The sequence below is a fragment of the Coregonus lavaretus genome (assembly GCF_964263955.1).
Source record: "Coregonus lavaretus genome assembly, chromosome: 28".
Taxonomy (NCBI): Eukaryota; Metazoa; Chordata; class Actinopteri; order Salmoniformes; family Salmonidae; genus Coregonus; species Coregonus lavaretus.
In genome coordinates this window covers 25,903,741-25,926,605 of record NC_140015.1, presented here as the reverse complement: position 1 = coordinate 25,926,605, position 22,865 = coordinate 25,903,741, and the positions used below count along the sequence as shown (strand labels likewise).

The window sequence follows — 22,865 nt, the reverse complement described above, 5'->3', positions numbered from 1 at the left end:
GTATACATTACATTTACATTTACGTCATTTAGCAGACGCTCTTATCCAGAGCGACTTACAAATTGGTCATGATGTGTAAGGTATTTACATTAGGCCTACATTGTACCTGCCTTTGTAATAACCATGTAAATACATATGTTTTAGGAACACCATGTAATGTGAGGCCAATTTATAATATCACTTTATTAATGATGATTTTAGCCATAATTTGTGTATTATTTTGGTTGATCATATTTTCATCCTGCTTCATGAGATATACAATTAAATATATCCATACTGTCTATCTAAATATATATACTGTATCTTGACCGTCATCTTTCACTTTTCAGTCTTTTAAAGCCTTTTAAAGTTATTGATGGTGTATCTCTATCCACACCCTTTAACAATGTTGCTATTCAAAACATGTAAGGCTAAACCAGTTTGCAGCTATTCCACATGTGACCAATAGGGCTCGACTTCCTGTTTCAGTGGACTCTTGCTTACATGCTGCTGTCTGTCACGCAGTACTGTGTCTCTGGAGTCACACACAAACACAACTCAACAGACAGGAAAACAGCCTGCACTTTTAAGGTCTGGCATTACAACAAGAACAATGGAAGAATAGGCACTTTGAGTATCTGTTTTGAAAAGCTATAGGGAGGGGATTTCTGAAAGGAACAGTAAATAAGCTACACGTTTATATGCTTGACATGTGAATTGTTTAAGCCAGAGGATATCTTCTTCACAGAGTCCCGGTACATAGTCAGGTGAAGACAGACATGTCATCCAGTGTGTCTCTCCCAGAGGAGGATCTCTCCTGTCCTGTGTGCTGTGACATCTTCAGGGACCCTGTCCTCCTACCATGTAGCCACAGCTTTTGTAAGAGCTGCCTACAACGCTACTGGGACACCTCAGCCCTCAGACAGTGCCCTGTCTGCAGGAGAAGAGCCTCCAAGCGCACCCCTCTGTCCAACCTGGCTCTGAAGAACCTCTGTGAAGCTTTGCAACAGGGCAGGAGTCAGAGCTCAGCGGAGGGGAACGGGGTGCTCTGTAGTCTACATGGAGAGAGACTCAGACTCTTCTGTCTGGTGGACAAGCAGCCTGTCTGTGTAGTGTGCCAAGCCTCGAAAATACACAAGAACCACGACTGCTCACCCATAGAGAAGGCAGCACAGGATTGCAAGGTGAGAGACTGAATAATATTTGAAATGACTCTAGTATGTACATGCATGAAATAACTTGGCAACGTCTGTTTTCATAGTTTATGTTGCCATTTTCTCATGTAAGGAACCTGTGGCCCCTGGCAGTAAAATGCTGTTAATCAGGTCTATCCTGACAGTAAATGTGAGAGTACAGTATTAGCAGAGAAATATAGCAGAGAAATTCCTATGTGTAAAGTATTATATCTGCATTCCTATGGGATAATATCTGACCTGCTGGTTGTACGTCAGTGAGTGGTGTTGATAGACATACAGTGTGTTTGCAGAGTAAAACATTTTTAAACATAGTAAATTATCTCAGGTATTGAAAGGGTTATTTTAGTCAAGCAACACACCTGGCATGGAACCTATTGTTAATTTATTCACAAAATTAAATCTAGACGTCTAATCGAGTTACAGCTTGCTGCTTTCATAAGAAAGCTCCTGTTAGAATACCCTTTACTTCTAGGATGAGCTCAATGTAGCACTGAAGACCTTACAGGATACTCTGGACTCCCTCATTAGACTGAAGGGAACCTCTGAAGAGATGCTTGAGCCCATTAAGGTAATCTCCACAGATGTCATCTAAATGTCCTTTTCATTAAAATGAACTAAAATCCATCAAGTTGTGCTCTACTTGCCCCTTAGAATCAGGCCCTGGAGACAGAGAGGCAGATAAAGGATCAGTTTGTGAAACTCCACCTGTTCCTGTATGATGAAGAGGCAGCGAGGTTAGCTGCTCTGAAGGAGGAGGAAGAGGAGAAGATAGGGGTGATGAAGAGTATGATGACAGAGGCTGCAGCAGGGATGCTATACCTCACAGAGACTATTACAGTCATAACACAGGAGATGACAGGTGCTGAAGACATGACATTGCTCCAGGTTTGCACTCTCACAATTTACACATCACACACTCAAATTAAATAAAGCCAGAACAATCATTTTTGAGGAGAGGATGGGAGTTTTTTTTATTCAGCCTCAATATTACACTTTCTTTGTTTTTCAGAACTTTAAAGCCACTATAGAGAGGTATGTTGAAATCCCCCACATCTCTGTCTATCACTCTCTTTTTTCCTCCCTCTCTCTGCTGTGGAATACTGAACAGGACAAATTTATTATTTTGTCATTTCAGAGCCCAGTGCACAGGGCAGGGTCCAGAGAGGATTTCAGGGGCGTTGATTGATGTGGCCAAGCACCTCCGTAACCTCAAGTACAGAGTCTGGAAGAAAATGCTCCTGCATGTTGAATACAGTGAGTACATTTCAATGGTTAACAGAGCTGAGGAGATAAGGAGGTAACTCCCACAGCATTTTAACCTGGCGGAGAGAAGCTAAAACAGTGGTGAGTGACCCAAACCCTTTTCCTGTCTCTGGCCCATTTCCTCCTCCTCCTTTTCAGTTCCTGTGACCTTGGACCCAATCACAGCCCACCCCTGCCTCTTCCTGTCACATGACCTCACGTCCCTTCAGTACACCAGCCAGCCCCAACGTCTCCCTGACAACCCTGAGCGATTCCACATGAGTGCAGAGGTCCTGGGCATGACCGGGCTCAGCTCAGGAAGCCACTGCTGGGTAGTGGAAACAGGATGTAATGACGACTGGATTCTGGGCGTGGCCTGTATGTCTGTCACCAGGAATGTGGAGGTCCAGGCCCGGCCGGAGAATGGGTTTTGGACCATATGTCTGCGAGACAGGGAGTACAGAGCGATGACCTCACCTCCAACAGCCTTGACAGTCACAGGGAAACTCAAGAGGGTCAGAGTGCAACTGGACTGGGACAAGGGCCAAGTGTCTTTCTTTGACCCTGCTGATGACAACGATACACCCCTTTACTCTTTCTCACACAAGTTCACAGAGAGTGTTTCCGTATTTTTATACGCAAAGCAAACACCCTCTGAGAATCCTACCTGAGAGGGTGTGTGTTACAGTGCAACATAGTGGGGCAGGACGTACTTGTAAAGTTCCCGACTGATCATTTTTTACAATAAATGAATTTCTGTCAATCCACAAATAGGTTAACTTTTATTTACAGGGTATTGTATGTCAACTATGTAATTGATCCTCCATAAATACAAGCACAGGTTTACAGAAAGGAGGTTTCCTTTTTCATCTACTGCAGGTGACCCTTCACACAAGTATCTGTTCTGGTTAAGAAGAATTTCAATAAGGGAACTTTATGTTTACAATCTGTAAAATGATACAAATCATGAAATGTGATGTTCAGAACTTTGATACAAATTGTAGATCAGAGACAACCAAAATCAATAAACAATTGAAAGTGTCAGAGAAAAACTAACAATGAGTAATACAGTTTTAACTTCGCTAAGAACACAAAATCTACTTAAGATTTTCCCATCCTAGATAAAACAAATACATTTTCTTTCCACAGTTGAGTTAAATGAACTGCTATTTACTATTAACCACTTATAACATGTTAACTGTTATAACATAGAACCATTATTATAAAATGAATAGCTCTAGCCACGCATTGTACACTTTGTGTTCATAATCTTTTGCGTCCTGGAGTAGGTTCTTGATGGGGTGGTGATTGTAGATGGTTCCAGATGATTCCCATTGATACTGCTCTTCAGTGATGATAGGGAAGATGAAGAGGATGGACCCGTCCATTTTAAACAGCAGGATCCGACAAATCCATTTTAAAAGGGGGGTCAAAATCAGAATGGTCTATAGTAAGATAATATCATATTCCATTTGAACATTTTAAAGCTGGGTGTCTCTGTATGATGGCGCTCTGGATTGTGGAATAGTCCATTTTACAGGGTGTTGTGGATGAGTCCATGTTAAATAAGGGGGTATCAGAAGGGTCTCTGTAGGAAGGCGATGGGTGGGGAGCCCACACTGCTGGGGCTGCGGAGGTGAGACTCATACGAGCCGGGGGTCATACCCACAACCCCCTTTGTCTCCGGCGTCTCCCCTCGCAGGAAGTCATCCTCATCCGCATCCGAGCACTGAATCAAGAGAAAACAGCCAATCAAACCACAAAAACAACCAATAGGGAGACACACAGCATCCAATCATGTGTGTGCGTTAAAGAATACAAGAGTGTCTGTGTTTTACCTGTCTGACTCTCTTGGTGGTGACAGTGTCCATCTCAGTGTCTGCTGGCTCCTCCCACACCTGGTAGAGGGGCTCGATGAGTTTACTTGATCTAGAGAGGAGAGAAAAGAAACCCCATCAGAAATGGAAAATGAACTACTGCCATTTCCAACCAATTTCTCCTGTTTTGTGCCTACTGATAAGTGGTTGCTGGGAAGGGTTCATGGGTTACCTCTTGAGCAGGTAGGGGTCAAAGGGGAAGAAACTGTCCAGGGGGTTGGTGTTGGTGGACACACAGTCGCCACCCACGGAACTGCGGACCACAGGGAGAACATGGCGGTTGTTCCTCTCGATGATTGTATAGCAGAACACCAACTGGTACTTTCTGTGGATGGATGGATATACGTCTGGGTCAAACAACCACTTCACATTTTTAGAAGCAGACAGACAGAAACACAGTGCTGTAGCAGAGTGTAATTGATGTGTGACTGGCTGACAGGGTGGTTGGTTGGTGTACCACTGTACCTGGTGATGGCAGCAAACATGTTGGTGACGGCAGGCAGGCAGACCTTCAGAGGGTTGAGCTGACACATCACTATCCTCTCTAGGTTCAGACCCTGCAGGTACGCCAGCCCTGGGAGGGAAACACAGACACACAGTTATATAATACTGGACACTGGTAGAGAGCACCTTCCCACAGAAACACAGATTGCCAGGCCAGTGAGATATTCATACCAATTGATACCAAACAATTTGATTGTGTAAGTATGTGTTTTCCCCTACCTTTCCTCATGTTGCCCTCCAGAATGCTTCTGTGTCTGAAGAGGAGTGCGTAGAAGACGGCCTGGCAGGCGTTGTAGAAGGGCCCGTGCAGCGTGATGTCACAGTAGGCCCGGGAGCCGGAGTCCTGGCTGTCTATGTATAGGTGAAGCCAGGGGACCAGCAGGTCCAGACACGCACGCACTGTACTGCAGGACGGACAACACAGTCAGAGAATGGTAGAGGAACTTAGTTAGGGAGTTAGGAGGGACCACAGAGAGTATACTGCATAGAACCAACCACACCCCAACATGCTCTATTGATCTCTTTCTGAACAGCAAAAATAAACTTTTGAATATTTAGGAGGACAGAGGGTGTGACTCACGCGACGGGCAGGAAGTTGGCACGGGCCAGGAAGCTGCCCATGTAGCCAGCGGCAGCCTGGCGCAGTACTGCCGGGTGAGACGGGCTCTGCAGTAACCTCCACAGGTGTTCCAGAAACGCTTCTGCCAGAGCCTGAGAGGGGGAGAGAGGGGTCAAACACACACACACAGCCAATCAATCAATCGATTTACCCACTCAACCGTTCTATAAAATGTGACTACTATACAGCCGCACACTGTTGCGAGTACTGACCAGTCTGAAGCTGCAGAGGTAGAAGAGGGCGTATTGGACGTGACAGGAGGCGTGTGTAGGTAGGATAAGTTTGTCAAACACACATACCAGGTCCTTGTACAGATCCTTAGTCCGCTCCACATCCAGACAACCTGCCAGAGAGAGAGTAGAGGAGGGGAGAGAGATGGAGGGGAGAGAGATGGAGGGGTGGAAGGGGAGAGAGATGGAGGGGTGGAAGGGGAGAGAGAAAGGGAGCAGCGTAAGCACAGCACTGTGTTGTCATATGTCTAGTGAGTGTGTGTGAAGCCCCTGTGCTCACCGTTGACATGGCACATGTCCTTGATGAAGGCCAGCAGCACAGCCATGAGAGTGTCTAGTCTCTCAGCGACAGGGTGGACCATCACATTGGTCTCTGCTGGACTGGACTTCACTGAACACACATCCTCATCCTGTGTGAGAAAGAGACAGGGGAGAGAGATATGAGGGGAACTTCACACCACATCAGTCGCAAAATGGAGAACTATCACACCAGTGACTATCGTATGTAAACCCTAGCAGGTCTAGTCAGTCACCATGTCAAAGAGGCCCTCCTCCTCCTGCTCTCCTTTCATCTCCTGCTGCACAGCGTTCTCCTCCACCTCCTCTATCTCTCCCCGAGGAGCACTCACCTGGAACACAACACACAGTATTAGCACACAAAAACCACCTATTTCTCAGCGAAGAACTGGAAAGCCAACACACACACACACACACAGCAGCAACCGTGACTTAACTAACACACACACACTTACGTCCAGTTTGAGCATCCTACTGATGATGAGCTCCAGGATGTCTCGTCGTAGCGAGGGGATGTACACCGCCACCCGCAGAAGGTTATGGACATAACACTCCTGGGGAGAGAGAAACAACCATACCGTACAACAATCTGACAATAAATAAAAAATACCACAAAAAAACACGAGGCTACTGTAGCCACTGCTTACCAGGGTTCTGGAAGATTTCTGCACAAAAGGAAAGTTTTCAATCAGAATGGGCATCAGGAAATGGCTGGTGCTGAAATGAGAAGGAGAGAAAAAACTGTTTGTTACCAGTCTGCATTGGGGGTCAACAATTCCCAAGGTCAGACCCCAAAAATACAATTAAGGCTACTTCACTTGACACACGCAAAACAGGCAAGGATCCAGCAACATGTTGTAGGATTGTCTTATGGCTACTTACGATGGGACATATCTGGCTATCAGCTGCAGGGCCTGATGACACTGGTCAAAATCTCTGGGAAGGTCTTCAAAAATCAAGAAAGAAGAGAAAGGGTTAAAATTGTGCATAAATGAAAAAAGTATTCGCTGTTTTGAACTAACATCCAACGTTGAACAAGTTGGATCTGTGAACTGGGTGTCATTCTACCCTTTATATTGTAATGGAACATGGTTCTGTAACGTTCAACGTCAACGAAAGTAAAACTACGATTTACGAACAGTTCTGTCAGTCTGACAAAAAATCAGTAACCCTAAGGGGTGGGTCTCCTGCAGTGGAAGTCACCAGTGCTAGAGTCTCCGTCTATTATCTTATCTACACCTCACCTCCCCTCTTATCATCCTCACTCTTCAAGGACTTTAGAAGTGTGCTTAGTTTCCCTAAAAGGATGAGCGGAGCAGCCTTTTACCAACCGCATTCTCAGCTCACTATGAATTTACTGCAGTGTGTATTTCAATGAAACATTTCAGGGACTGTCCGTTAAACAATCTTGGTTTTCCATTGCAAACAGTAATGGAACAGTAACACCTACTTTCATCGTCATCATCCGAGTCTGAGATGTCCACTCCTCCCTCACAGATCTTTACTCTCTCTGGAAAGGAAGGAAAAACAACAGGTCTTCAAAGTAGCCATATTGAGTTATCAGACTGTCCACGCAGACAGGAACTCACTGGGTGTGAAGTTGGAGACGACCATCTTGAGGCAGGCCCGGAGGTAGACCGTCTGAGCAGATACCAGGTTACTGAGGAAGGCCAGATACTCCTCCACTACGGCAGGGCTTCGGCCCAGCCACGGCAGTCTCTGGTACACAGAGAGACACAAGGGGTAGAGTCGGCATTAGCAAACTGTTCCTGGCCTGGGCAGTACTGTCCATCTCTTGATTCAAGTGTTCCATCCTCACCAGAGCCACATAGATCAGCTGCTCATGGTCTTTGTTGAGTTGTGTCACACAGTTCCGGAACTCCTGCAGCCAGTTGATGATTTGGGCATCCTGTCAAAAAAAAGGAAGACACTCCGTTATCAGTAAGACCTCTGGAACTGGAACATTTTCCTTGTTACACTGTACATGTAGCCTAACTGCTAGTCATGTCTGTTTACCTTGATATCTGGATCTGCCAGCTGATGTTTCAACAACTCATAGTCACTGGTGTCTCCCTTGAAAAACAAACAACCAGCAGCAAATACTGTCATATGTATACGAGCTTATAACTACATTATCTGCATTACAGAGTGAATCACATAAGTGTTTTAGGCATCCATATGTTTGGTGTCACTGGATGGGAAATCTCACCTGTTTGAATTTCGCTAACGTGGCAACAACATTGCCCCCAAACCGCACCGTCTTCAATGGGGGAGTGTTCATGAAATCTCTCCCCTCAATCTCCATGCTTTACACACACGCGCTGGGGAGGGAATGATGGCAACAATAGCGCGCGAGTAAATTGACTGAGATACAGAGTGGTGAGCAAGTATTGTGAAACATAAGGAAAAGACTGTCATTTAGTAGCTAATGTGAAAGCTTGACAAAACAATACAGTTAGCAACTGCTTGCTAGTTAGCTAGAAATGTGCTAGCTACCTTTAGTTTGATAGTAATGAATTTGAAAGGCTTCATTCTTACCAATCAAAGGAAATATTGTACAGATAGCTACAATTCTATTTGCGATGCAAAAGGCTGTTTCGATCGTGACAAAATGAAACGTGCCTTCTCCATGCCGCTTACTTCACAACAGGAAGAGAAAATGGTGACCGATTTTATTTACGGAAATGAATGTTAGCTTCTTCTTCCTGTACTAGCGCCGTTGTCTTCTATGGTGCCATACTGCTACCTACCGTGGCGGAGCATAGGCATATTTGATAGAACAGTACCATCAGAACGTGTCACCCTTGGCGTCGCTGCCTATCTGGATAGAGCGTTATCAATCCGACTCTAAAACTGCACTCTAAATTTATGGGGAGGGGTTAGAACATTGGACAGTGCATTTGCAGGAAATGTTTTTTCAAGCAGTAGTGCACTAATTGACAGTGTTTACCTCAATTCAAGACGTGGTGTATTTGTGAAATCATGAACATTCATGATGTCCTTGTCCTGCTCTGAGTGTGTCTCTTCCACCATCTCAAGGTTTGCCCACCAGTCCATCCAGCAGGCTCCCGTCAGAAGGATTACTTGTATACTATTCCAGGTATTCCTTAAAGAAGTAGGGTTTAAAGTGTCTCCGGAAGGTGGTCAGTGACTCCATGAACATTCATGATGTCCTTGACCTGCTCTGAGTGTGTCTCTTCCACCATCTCAAGGTTTGCCCACCAGTCCATCCAGCAGGCTCCCGTCAGAAGGATTACTTTTATACTATTCCAGGTATTCCTTAAAGAGGTAGGGTTTAAAGTGTCTCCGGAAGGTGGTCAGTGACTCCACTGTCCTGGCGTCGTGGGGGAGCTTGTTCCACCATTGGGGTGACAGAGCAGCGAATAGCTTTGACTGGGCTGAGCGGGAACTGTGCTTCCATAGAGGTAGGGGGGCTAGCAGGCCAGAGGTGGATGAACGTAGTGCCCTCGTTTGGGTGTAGGGTCTGATCAGAGCCTGACGGTAAGGAGGTGCCGTTCCCCTCACAGCTCCGTAGGCAAGCACCATGGTCTTGTAGTAGATGCGAGCCTCAACTGGAAGCCAGTGGAATGTGTGGAGGAGCGGGGTGACATGAGAGAACTTGGGAAGGTTGAACACCAGACGGGCTGCAGCGTTCTGGATAAGTTGTAGGGGTTTAATGGCACAGGCAGGGAGCCCAGCCAACAGCGAGTTGCAGTAATCCAGACGGGAGATGTGCCTGGATTAGGACCTGTGCCGCTTTCTGTGTAAGGTAGGGTCGTACTCTGCGAATGTTGTAGAGCATGAACCTGCAGGATCGGGTCACTGCTTTGATGTTAGCGGAGAACGACAGGGTGTTGTCCAGGGTCACGCCAAGGTTCTTTGCAGTCTGGGAGGAGGACACAATGGAGTTGTCAACCGTGATGGCGAGATCATGGAGCGGGCAGTCCTTCCCCGGGAGGAAGAGCAGCTCCGTCTTGCCGAGGTTCAGTTTACAATGCAATGCATCGGCTCTAGGCACATTTATTCCCATTGATTGACCAGATATCTACTCAATACTCTCAGTCGCTATATCTCAACACTACTCATACGCTCAAAGCCCTACACATCCACTCAGACATGCCTATACACACAGTATTACATTTCGGTCATTGAAAATGTTGTGCCCACTAGGCACAAACAGGTTGAATCAACGTTGTTTCCACATCATTTCTACAACAAAAAATGCCCAGTTGGTATGTTCAATGACCGAAATGTACTGTAACAGTCTTCAAAATTATACATAGGTGTGGATGTGTAGGGCTTTTGAGCGAATTTCGGGAATGTTTTTTTTTTTTAACACAACGACAGTTTTGTTGATTTCACCTTGAATTGATGTTAGTTGACAGTTCAATCAAATGCAAATCAAAACTAGACGTTGAACTGACGTCTGTGTCCAGTGGGTATGTTCAATGACTGAAATGTAATACTGTGTGTTTGTGTCTCAGTTCTCAGGGCAGGGGATGCTTCAGACTCGGCAGCAGAACGCAGCACTTGTCCGGAAGCTCCAACAACACCTCTCAAGTAAGAAATACATTTGTATCAATGGAGATCTATCATAGCCTTGTTCAGATAGAAACATTTAATGTATATAAAAAATGCGGACATGTAGAATATTCCATCATATCGGCTCTATTCATCACATTTCTATCTGCAATGTTCAACAACGTTTGCCTACTGAACGATCTCTTATGCTCGTTATTGTGCTGCTTAGTTTAAATGTGATTTTAAATGTTTTTTAAACATTTGCAGCCTTTTCAGGTGTGTTGATAACACTTTTGTTATTTTCCTCCCCAGATAAAAGACCAGGACAGAACACCAACCCATATTACTGATAGTTCCTGTTGGGTATTCGTGTTTGGAAGGATAGAGAGACCCTGTGTGTGGGAGTGTCCACAGCCAGCCCCTAGATTGGCAGATATATGTGTCCAATGCCCCGCAGGCCCCTGTTTTAGAGATAGTAGGCTCTTAAGCGGGAAGGCTGCTATTGGCCAAGAAGTACAACCCACAACACAACCACAGAGGCCCAACATGCAGGGCCGGCTCCAGAACAAATCAGTTGCAAGGGCATTTGATTTCCATAGGGGGGCAGGTTTTTTCATGGGACCTCCCATGTGTGCACAAGCTTGCTTACATGTAGGCTACTACTCGGTATAATTCAGAATTGGCTAAAAACACTGTAATTATTTTAATAAGATTAAAGTCTAGAAATTAATATTCATTGAACAAGACCCATAGAAGTGACTTTATGCTCAGATCAAAGAAACTGGCCGACATTGTAATGCTGCATAGATGCGGTAAAGAGGTCAATCGAACTCAACTAAAACAATGGAATTGCATGGAAACGCGTGGGGGAAAGGGCTGTGGGGGAAAGATCCCGCCTCTCCTCATTGCCCCCCAGCAAAATTACCCTACATTTAGGCTATTGTTTATGTGTGTATTTCACACTATGTTGAGGTAAATATCGGAGTATAATACTTGTATAGATGTCAACCCCAACACATGTTCATGTCATCGTTACCAATGAATTGCATTACAGTTAAAAACTACCATCAACGATTTCTGTATGCTAGCTATGCTAACCAGTTTATACGAACGGGAGTTAGTATTTAGCAGTCACTTCTTCTAAAACTGAAAAGGGACAACTTCTACATGTTATGCAGCGAAAATAGCGAAATATATCCAAATCGGACTTAAGTAAGCACATTGTGGGCCTATTACACTACATAAATCATGACGGATTTGACAAATATCCACATTGTTAGATCAGATTTGTTGAATGTGCGCCAATCTGGTCAATGGATCGTCTGCGTTCAATTGACTCCTTTACCTATCTATACTATAGTTGCCATGGTAGTAGCATTGTTGCATCATGTGTAGAACACTGAGGAAAGCAGAGAAGTTTATAATTCTGAGCAAGCTACAATAAAGCTGACTTTTCTGTCTCTATGCGGATTATTACAAAGCTTCTTTAATCAATTCAACTCTTGCCATCTCAACACCATTGGAAAGTTTGAGCCTGTGATCTTCCCCATAGGTGCAGGTAAGAGCTAGGGTGAGTATGATTTTAATGTTGTTGCCTCTCCCATGTCCCTGGAGGAGTTTTACAAATGTGTTGTGGATTCCACCAAAGCGATTACAAACCTAAAATCATGTATGATAAAGTAGGCTTCAAAACAATAACTAGATAGGGTAGGCCTGTTACGAACCCCTTTAAAATTGTTAGCGCTATTTAGAGCAGTGGGTAACAGGTCTGCCTACAGGCCGGGATATCCCAGTTAAAGATCCGCAAGGATAGTTGCACTGTTTCCTTGGTATGGTCCCTTGGGGGCCATTGGAGAGTTGTGTTCATGTGAGGTACTTGCTATAGTGAAGCATGGGGACACACTCTCTCGAACAGAGGGGATATGTATAATGAACCTAGCCTAGGTAAGGCAACGTCTTGCATCTCGCTTATCTGCAATATCTGCAGTTCATCCTGCTGCTCGTGGCAACATCATATTGCTGAGTCTCACTTTAACCCTTATTGGAGCAGTGGTTAGCAGGTCTGCCTATGGGCTGGAATACCTGGGTCGAGATCCACAAGGGTCACCTCACCGTTGCCTTTCGCTAAAAATGCTACATTGGTGGCAGCCGTGGGATGGTCATTGTGGAGGCCATTGGAGAGGTATGCTCACGTTAGGGACTTGCTATAGTGCAGCATGGGGACACATTTTCCCGAACAGAGGAGATAGTGTAACGAACCTTGCCTAGGTAGGCCTGTTACAATCCTTCCAAAAAGAGTAACCCTAATTGGATCAGTTGTCAAGTCTGCCTACAGGCTGAGAGATCCGGAATTGAGATCTGCAAGGGTCGTTGCACTGTCTGTCGTTGCTCCCTAAATACAAAATCGCTGCAATAGTAACACAACTTGTAACTTTGTTTATTTCAACTTAATAAAATAGAGAACAATTTCAACTCTATTGTATTTTTGGTGATTATTCAATCAGGTGCAATGCTGGCAATGTTAACAAGGTAATTCATGCTTCAGCGTTTACCGTGTATGTGATCTTTGTGTATGTCAAGAAAATTGCCTTTAAAAGGAGCATTGTCGACAACACACCTTTTATTGAATCCTGGCCTTGTTAAACTTAAGAACAATAATAAAGTTGTCCTCCGAAGAGGGGGAGGTGGTGGCAGGGCATAAAACAATAATAGTAATACAACATGTAATCATAAAGGTGTTTTTTAACTTGATCAAAAGAAGAACAAACGTTGTCCTCTGAATGAAAAGAGGTGATTGGCTAAAAGAGGGCTATTTGATTCACCAAGTTCTGCATGATGGACTCTGTCTCTGCCCTGTGGTTTTTTCAAGAAAGCTCAACCAGGTAGGAAATATAATGCAGTACACCTTTTATGTATTCCATGTGTACACACTGCACAGTAATAACAACAAGACAAATAATTACTACTATTGCTTGTTATTAATATAATTTGCATGTAAACAATTTGTTGCTTTTTCTTTGGGTAGCGGGTAGTTTGTGAGTGTTACGAACAAGCTACTTCAGGGAGCGATTTCCTGTCCTAAGCGAGTCCTAGGTTTAACTGGCCAGGCTGTCAGTAAGTAAGGACCCCTTCCATTACGCGGTCCACTCACTAACCTGTGACATCTTGGAGGTTATGGTTACCACACCATTGGAAAGTTTGAGCCTGTGATTTTTACCATTGTTGCAGTTAAGAGAGAGCGTGAGTATGATTTGAATGTTGTTGCCTCTACCAAGTCTCTAGAGGAGTTTTACAGATCTGTTGTGGATTGCAGCAAGAGCTGGGATGAGACTCATGACATCATGAGCATTACAACAAACTGGTTGAAAAGAAGAATGCACTGGTAGAAATGGACAACAATATGTAAGTAGAACCATTTTATTTCTATCAACAACAACAACAAAAAACGTCTTGGAGTCTTGTCGGACGGGTAAAGCTGTCAGCTCCGCAGCCATTTACTTCCCTCCGCGGCGCATCCCGGTTCAGTACCCACATTGGCACTGCGTGTTTCCGCTCCACATTTTTTATGCTCCTATCCTGTCATGAAATGTATTTAAAAAATACCAAAGGAGTTCGGAATTCTGTTGTTCTTTAACCCAGCTCCCTTTCCTCCTTTCCTTTCGTAGCCACTATTCTCCTATCCTTTTTGAGCTTTCTTTCCTAGTTCCATTTCCCTTTCTCCTTTCCTAGCTTCCTTTCCTTTTTTAGTGACAGGCCAGTTTTAGTGATGGGCCATGCAGCGGGATGCATCTCAGCTAGTTAACGTTACCCAGAAATACCCAAGGATAGATCCTGTCTTGTTCTGGTCCTAGAATCAAAGGGGCAGAACCCCTTTTGTTGTTTTTAGCTAGGTTTCTTGTTTTTCTTCTCCCTTTTGGTCAATCTCTCAACAACGATTGGTAAAGCATTGTATATTTTGGCAGGTTGGTAGCCAATCTGAATTCTTTATATATATTCAAGAGTTGGTCCTACTAACCCCTAGCAGGTTGGTAGGACCAAATTTGGCACATATTGGCCCTGAGGTCAGTTTATGAAAAGTTAATAAAAAAAACATGCAAACATACAAGAATTGGTTTAATGGAAGAATACAGCAGAGATCCTCCAAGCTCGAGTGGAAGACCTGCAGGCAGATTCTGGAGCAGCAACTGGGCGAGATGACTGCCGAAAAAGAAGGTTGGTGACATTATTCCAAATGAGGATGTCTGTTTAATTGCATATATTAAATTATGGTTTATGGAATCTCCAAAAATAATCGTTTGGAATAACACAATGTCGGATCTTAATTTGATAACCATTTTGTTGCGGAAAATGTCCTGTGCATCAGGAAATTCAAATGAGTCTTGTGATTTAGATACGTTCACTGAAAACCTGCAGTTCTCTTTCTCTCTATGTGGGGGCAGTCGAGTCATTCGGACCAGTGGGGCCATATTTTCCGTATTCTGTAGGCTACCTGTTAGTCTATCCATTATCACATAATGAAAGGTGTGAAAAACGATAATAGGATACTGTTTGTGTTTCCCTGGCTGAGTTCATGAGCTGAGTTGACATCTTAAGGTTTTCTAACAAACCTAAGGTTATGAATGAACTGTCAAAATTAACTTAAATTGTGACCTTGGGTGGTCTAGCGGTTAGGGCTGTTGTCTTCAGCGCACACATATAGGTGGGTTCGGCTCCAGCTCATGCCCTTCTGGCACAAATAATTAAATCCTACCGATTGACTAGATTTTTTGTACACATTTCAAATCTGGACAGTCCAGGTATATTTGACCCCTGATCTTGGTAAGAAATGACCATACCAGACCCTTTTATTTTAAAGCTGCAATCAGCAGTTGAAACAATAACAAAGCGGTAGCCCCACGTCTGATTCAGTAAAAAGCTGAGGGATGGGGCTGGAGAAATATAACCTCTCTCAAATTCATAGACAGAGCTATGGATGCAAGGACTGATCATCCATGATACAAAAATTATAGTTTTAACCATGCTTTAAGGATATATAGTGTTTGATTTCATTTTCTTTGTTTACAAACATTGGTGTAAAACAAGCTTATATTTTGGGTTCTGATGGGGTACAACAGTTGAACTAAGCTCAAGACATTTATAAGTTATATTCTTCAAGAATCAATGGGTACATATAATTAATTTATAAGTCCAAAAATGGATGTAGCAACTGCTGATTGCCATTTTAAAGACAGTATTTAATGGATAACATAAATAGGAAACAAATACAATAATCTCCTGAGTGGCGCAGTGGTCTCCTGAGTGGCGCAGTGGTCTAAGGCACTGCATCGCAGTGCTAACTGTGCCACTAGAGATCCTGGTTCGAATCCAGGCTCTGTCGCAGCCGGCCGCGACCGGGAGACTCATGGGCGGCGCACAATTGGCCCAGCGTCGTCCAGGGTAGGGGAGGGAATGGCCGGCAGGGATGTAGCTCAGTTGATAGAGCATGGCGTTTGCAACGCCAGGGTTGTGGGTTTGATTCCCACGGGGGGCCAGTATAAAAAAAAAAATATGTATTCACTAACTGTAAGTCGCTCTGGATAAGAGCGTCTGCTAAATGACCAAAATGTAAATGTAATAATAACAGTAGGCTACATCAACATTAGTTTCCATTCCTACCAAGTGTTGGGTAAATTGCCGCAGTTGATTTGCCATGGTAAAAGAGGAAATACTTTATTTCAATTGTACGGAATGCTTGTCAATTAGATAAATCACCCTTAGTCTGTACAAAAAGGACTAAGTTGTTCCGATAATAATAACAACCACAGGGAGAACATATCTTCAAAGACTTTGGTTGCAAGCAGGACTATGGTAATGTCGACATCATCTTTCAGGGAGCGGTAATGAGGTGACCAATAATAGTTGCAATTGAGATCAGCTGTGCGGGTGAATTAAGCGTGCATTGATGGTTTAACAAGACATCAGCTGGCGATAATGTTGTTGAATAATGTATGTACTCACTAAAAACTGTAAATCGCTCTGGATAAGAGCGTCTGCTAAATTACTAAAATGTAAATGTAAATATTGTTGTTCTTCTTCTTTGAGATTGGGTTGGCAGATCGAATCCAACTTTTAAGGTGCATACCCTGTCACCTACTGTCCTGGAGTGTGAAGCCAGTCACGACCTACCTACAGTCGTGGTCAAAAGTTTTGAGAATTGGTCTTCACAAAGTTCACTGCTTCAATGACATGAGATATTTTTGTCAGATGTTACTATGGTATACTGAAGTATAATTACAAGCATTCCATAAGTGTCAAAGGGTTTTATTGACATTAAGTTTATGCAAAGAGTCAATATTTGCATTGTTGACCCTTCTTTTTCAAGACCTCTTCAATCCGCCATGGCATGCTGTCAATTAATTTCTGGGCCACATCCTGACTGATGGCAGCCCATTCTTGCATAATCAATGCTTGGAGTTTGTCAGAATTTGTTGGTTTTTGTTTGTCCACCCGCCTCTTGAGGATCGACCACAAGTTCTCAATGCGATTAAGGTCTGGGGAGTTTCCTGGCCATGGACCCAAAATGTCGATGTTTTGTTCCCCGAGCCACTTAGTTATCACTTTTGCCTTATGGCAAGGTGCTCCATCATGCTGGAAAAGGCATTGGTCGTCACCAAACTGTTCTTGGATGGTTGGGAGAAGTTGCTCTCGGAGGATGTGTTGGTACCATTCTTTATTCATGGCTGTGTTCTTAGGCAAAATTGTGAGTGAGCCCACTCCCTTGGCTGAGAAGCAACCCCACACATGAATGGTCTCAGGATGCTTTACTGTTGGCATGACACAGGACTGATGGTAGCGCGCACCTTGTCTTCTCCGGACAAGGTGTTTTCCGGATGCCCCAAACAATCGGAAAGGGGATTCATCAGAGAAAAGGACTTTACCCCAGTCCTCAGCAGTCCAATCCCTGTACGTTTTGCAGAACATCAGTCTGTCCCTGATGTTTTTCCTGGAGAGAAGTGGCTTCTTTGCTGCCCTTCTTGACACCAGGCCATCCTCCAAAAGTCTTCGCCTCACTGTGCGTGCAGATGCACTCACACCTGCCTGCTGCCATTCCTGAGCAAGCTCTGCACTGGTGGTGCCCCGATCCCGCAGCTGAATCAACTTTAGGAGACGGTCCTGGCACTTGCTGGACTTTATTGGGCGCCCTGACGCCTTCTTCACAACAATCGAACCTCTCTCCTTGAAGTTCTAGATGATCCGATAAATGGTTGATTTAGGTACAATCTTACTAGCAGCAATATCTTTGCCTGTGAAGCCCTTTTTGTACAAAGCAATGATGGCGGCACGTGTTTCCTTGCAGGTAACCATGGTTAACAGAGGAAGAACAATGATTTCAAGCACCACCCTCCTTTTAAAGCTTCCAGTCTGTTATTCTAACTCAATCAGCATGACAGAGTGATCTCCAGCCTTGTCCTCGTCAACACTCTCACCTGTGTTAACTCGAGAATCACTGACATGATGGCAGCTTGTCCTTTTGTGGCTGGGCTGAAATGCAGTGGAAATGTTTTTTGGGGATTAAGTTCATTTTCATGGCAAAGAGGGACTTTGCAATTCATTGCAATTCATCTGATCACTCTTCATGACATTCTGGAGTATATGCAAATTGCCATCATCAAAACTGAGGCAGCAGACTTTGTGAAAATTAGTATTTGTGTCATTCTCAAAACTTTTGACCTCGACTGTACATTAAATTCTCTTCATTAGTCTTGTTCCTCTAAGAAAGTGAAATAGAGCCCTAGACACCACTTCCCTCCCCTTTCCTCATCTCACTACACCACCCAAACCCCATCCCCATCCAGCCTCTCTAACCTTTTCACACAATCTCTCCCTATCTACGTCATACAGTTCACAAAATATCAACACATGCTCCACTGTTTCCTCCACTAAACATTCATCACACAGACCTGTTTCATGTCTCCCTATCCTCCACAACGTGGCATTCAAACCTGTGTGCCCAAACCGTAGTCTACTCCACACAACTTCCTCTCTCCTACATCCCATACTCCCCACCTCTTCCTTAACTGACCGGTGCATGCAGTAAAATTGCCTCCCCTTACTACTAACATCCCACTCCCTTTGCCAAAGATCGAGCCCTTTTGCCCAGATCAAGGACTTGACTTCCCTATGGCCCAAAGGGACCTGAATATCTACCCCCTCTCTCCTCACAGCACTCTTAGCCACCACATCAGCCTTCTCATTACCCTCCACACCCACATGGGTGGGAACCCAGCAAGCTTATCATCCCTCTCATCCTCTCCAATCCCATTAACAGCACCATCATCTCCACAAACAAGTGTCCCCTATCCGACCTGCCCGTCTTCACACTACATTTACTACACACAACACTGCAGCCGTATCAGAACAGATCACCACTCTGAGTGGTTTCACCTCCTCCACCCATCTCAAACCTAGAATCATGGCCATCAACTCGGCCGCATACACTGACACAATCAGTTAACCGCTTACATACTCTAACATTGAAATCTGGGATATACACCCCTGCCCCCACCCTACCACTGACCGGATCCTTTGAACCATCAGTATACTGGAGATCCTTAAAAACAAATAAAATCGATTTATCTATATATCTCTCCACACACCGTCTCACGTCCTCACCCTATTCTCTCCCTCAATCATATCCACATCTACACATGGTTTCGGAAACAGCCACGGAGGAACGTTCCCCAATGCAATTGCCGGCCCTATCTCGCTCTCCCCCAGTCCATATTCTACCACTTTCTGCCCAATTATCCACCCGTATGCCCTCTGCTTACACACTCCTCGCTCCCAACATTCCCCAGTTGCCATAACCGCAGGATGTCCTTCTGAACTCCCTTTCAACCTCGCCCAGTACGCTAATGAAAGTTTGTCCCACCTTATCCTCAGTGGCAGTTCGCCACTATCCACCTGCAATGCCTCAACAGGCGTCGTCCTGAAGGCACCCACACACAATCTCAGGGCCCTTGACTGTGTCCTATCCAGGACCTGTAGTACCGTTCTGGCTGCCGATCCATATACAAAGCACCTATAATCCAAAGATGACCTGATCAATGCCTGATACATACACACAGTGTTTGTCTATCCGACCCCCAATCATATCCTGCCACTGCCCTCATGAGGTTCAGCACCTTCCTACATAATTTCAATATACTCAACATGTCTCTTCCACGTAAGCCTCTCATCAAACCACATACCTAAATACTTAAACTGAGACACCCTACCTACTGTATATCCTGACCGTATATTTGCAGCCTAACATTTTTAACCTTCCTCCTAGAAAACACCATAAAGCAGGACTTAGCCACAGACATCCTAAACCCCCATGTTAGAGACCAATCTTTCACAACTCCCACAACTTCTTCCTTCTTCCTCATCACATATTTCACATTTCCACCTCTCTTCCATACAGCCCCATCATCAGCATACAAGGCCACACCCACTCCCTGTCCCACCTTTTTAAATATATAATCTATCATCAGGGTGAACAACACCGGACTAACCACACTTCCCTGAGGAATACCATTGTCCACTTCAAACCACATTGACAATTCTGTCCCCACCCTCACCCATATGACCCGATCGAACAGGAAGTCCATGATCCAGTGCGCTCAACTTGATCTTATTATTCAACACTAACACGGCTTCCAACACACTGTTCGGTGCATGCTTAAACATCACGTAACACACCCTATCTTCTCCAGGAGCAGTCTGCCCGCATCCCTCCAACGCCCTTGTCATCTCATACATAGAAAACTCTGCATCCATAGCTTCTCCTGACTCCCCTTTTCTCTTTAAAACATCTCAATGCTCCTTTAACTACGTCTCCTCTTACTTTCATCACACAGGCGCTCACATCTATGAACCGCAGTAAATGCACCACCTAGGACATTTGCCTTTTCTTTACTTAATACAGCTGTGACATTTGTTTCTACCGATACTGGAATTCCAGCATTTTTACCCTTCCCCATCATTTTTTAAAACATTTTCCAAACTGCACCAATTTCGGTCCTTCTACCAATAGTGGAGCAGAATTCCCGCCATGCCTCCCTTCTTGCTATCTTAACTGTTCTTCTCGCCATCGCTCTCTTCCTTTGATACTCCATGAGATTCCTTTCTGTCAAGACATTCTTAAGTACCTGTAGAGCTATATCCCTTTCCTGTACCACCTTTGAGCACTCATCTGTCCACCATGGCACCACCCGCCTCAGCGCACTCATCCACAGACCCCTCCATTGATCACTTTTGTCTTGCCCGCTCACACAGGTACTTGAACATCTTCCAGTTAGCTTTCTCAAAGCACCACCTCATGTTATTGTCTCTACTCTACTCTACACCCCCCCCCCCCCCCCCCCCCCACACACACACACACACACACACACACATCCATATTGACCTTACATCAAACCGGAAAATGATCACTCCCTACAGTGGTTTCTCTCATCACTTCCCATTCCTCCCTGCCACCGCCGCAGATACCAATGTCAAGTCCAAGCATGACTCTGTACCCCTCACCACATTAATTCTCGCCCCCCTCTCATCATTAACACATACTAATCCCGTTATCCATAAATTATTCAACTATACTCCCATTGTTATCTTTATGTGTACTTCCCCAGATTTCATTATGGGCATTAAAATCACCACACCATATTACCTCCCTACCCCTACACGTCCTATCAATCCCTTCTAACTGTGCTAACATGAGAGGTTAGCAGGGGTTATAAAAATTAACTATTACAATGTTCCTCTATTCCTACATATTTCTATCCCCACACAATCCAATTCCTGTATCTCCAATACTCTGTACGCCATCCCCTCTTTAACGAACGTAGCACAACCCCCACCCGATCCCTCTGCTCTATCACTCCACTATCACACCGTACCGAACTGAATCTTGGAATCACAAACTCCAGTTGAGGTTTGAGCCATGTCTCTTGTACACACACTACATCTGGTACTACATCCATGTCATATCCAGTACCAGTCAAAAGTTTGGACACACCTACTGAGAGAATGCCAAGAGTGTGCAGAGCTGTCATCAAGGCAAAGGGTGGCTACTTTGAAGAATCTAAAATCTAAAATATATTTTGATTTGTTTAACACTTTTTTGGTTACTACATGATTCCATATGTGTTATTTCATAGTTTTGATGTCTTCACTATTATTCTACAATGTAGAAAATACTAAAAATAAAGAAAAACCCTAGAATGAGTAGGTGTGTCCAAACTTTTGACTGGTACTGTACAAACTTCTTAAACTCCTGCCCGTTAGCTATTAAGCTTCCAGCGTTCCATTGAAGGACCACAAAAACCATACTAAATAGGTTGTTCACCTCTTGGCTGATTCAACATCTCACGCATCATTGCTCCAGTTGCTTCTGTAATTCCCAGGAAATCTTTGGTGCACGTACCACCACTTCTATGCGTGCAGAATTTCATCACACTACACGTGAACGCCATTAAGCCAACCCTGTTCACCACCAACTATTATTTTATGACCGCACACTGATGGTCACATTTTGTAGAGACCCTAGTTTGTGCTACTCCCTCACCTCCCCCTTCCATCGGAGGCCGCTGCGCCAATTTCCTCACAGGTTCTGTACTTTGAACTCTCCGTGCTGCTTCAGCATACGTTACCTTGTTTGTAATCACTTGCCATATTCATGTGGTCCCCCACACTTCGCACAATGTCTCTGCCCCTTACAGACGCTAGCTACAAGTCCCATGCGCTGACACTTAAAGCACCGAAGTGGCACAAACTCCCTAGCATAAAAGCTGATGAATCCTAGATGTACTTGTCTCGGAAGACTCCCTTCAAACTCTAACAGCACTCTAGTGCTTTGTACTTCACCCTCCATTTTCTTACTGCTCATTCACCTCGCCTCAACCACTTTCTCCCCGGTCACCTCCCTCTTAAACTCCTCCATGGACACCTCCATCAGTACTCCCACAATCACCCCTCTCACTTTCGCCCTACTGCCAGGGACATGGCATTTCACCCTACATCCATTTAGCACCTCCATTTTCAATATCTTGTCCTTCTGAACTATATTAACCGCAAATATCAATACCTTTCCTTTCCCTATGCACCTTGCATCTTTTATATGTCCTATATCTGACTTGATGGCCTTTGACAACGTTATCAGATGTTACATTTTACTGGTTGGCTCAGAGAAAACCACTGTTACTTTATTCTTCTGTACCTCATCTCCCTGCCTGTTTGCTCTCCTAGATTCCCCACTTCCATCTCTGTCCCCATCTGTGGTAAATCCACCCTCATCCCCTTATCTGAACCTTTTCCTTTTTACCCCGTACAGTAACCGAATGTTATGATCGCAACCCCAGTTGTAACTAACCTGATTCAG

General features: G+C 44.5%; 2 protein-coding genes across 2 annotated transcripts; one reads left to right on the top strand and one right to left on the bottom strand.

The window, feature by feature from the left end:
- The first annotated feature begins 522 nt into the window (after nt 1-522).
- Nucleotides 523-3,185, top strand: LOC311104241 (zinc-binding protein A33-like). The gene is made up of 6 exons (XM_084145996.1): nt 523-1,163; nt 1,648-1,743; nt 1,827-2,060; nt 2,185-2,207; nt 2,311-2,429; nt 2,577-3,185. The coding sequence occupies exons 1-6, from the start codon at nt 759-761 to the stop codon at nt 3,086-3,088; spliced, it is 1,389 nt and encodes a 462-aa protein (XP_084002122.1). The 5' UTR covers nt 523-758; the 3' UTR covers nt 3,089-3,185.
- LOC311104240 (RNA polymerase I-specific transcription initiation factor RRN3-like) lies at nt 3,181-8,594 on the bottom strand. Its single transcript, XM_084145995.1, has 18 exons — nt 8,483-8,594; nt 8,154-8,265; nt 7,961-8,017; nt 7,764-7,853; nt 7,534-7,663; nt 7,395-7,454; nt 6,827-6,890; nt 6,592-6,661; nt 6,400-6,498; nt 6,181-6,276; nt 5,928-6,057; nt 5,630-5,760; nt 5,379-5,509; nt 5,018-5,202; nt 4,760-4,868; nt 4,467-4,619; nt 4,256-4,346; nt 3,181-4,146 (listed from the first exon to the last, which is right to left on the bottom strand). Exons 2-18 carry the CDS (start codon nt 8,247-8,249, stop codon nt 3,994-3,996), a joined length of 1,845 nt encoding a protein of 614 aa, XP_084002121.1. The 5' UTR covers nt 8,250-8,265; nt 8,483-8,594; the 3' UTR covers nt 3,181-3,993.
- Nucleotides 8,595-22,865: the final 14,271 nt, after the last annotated feature.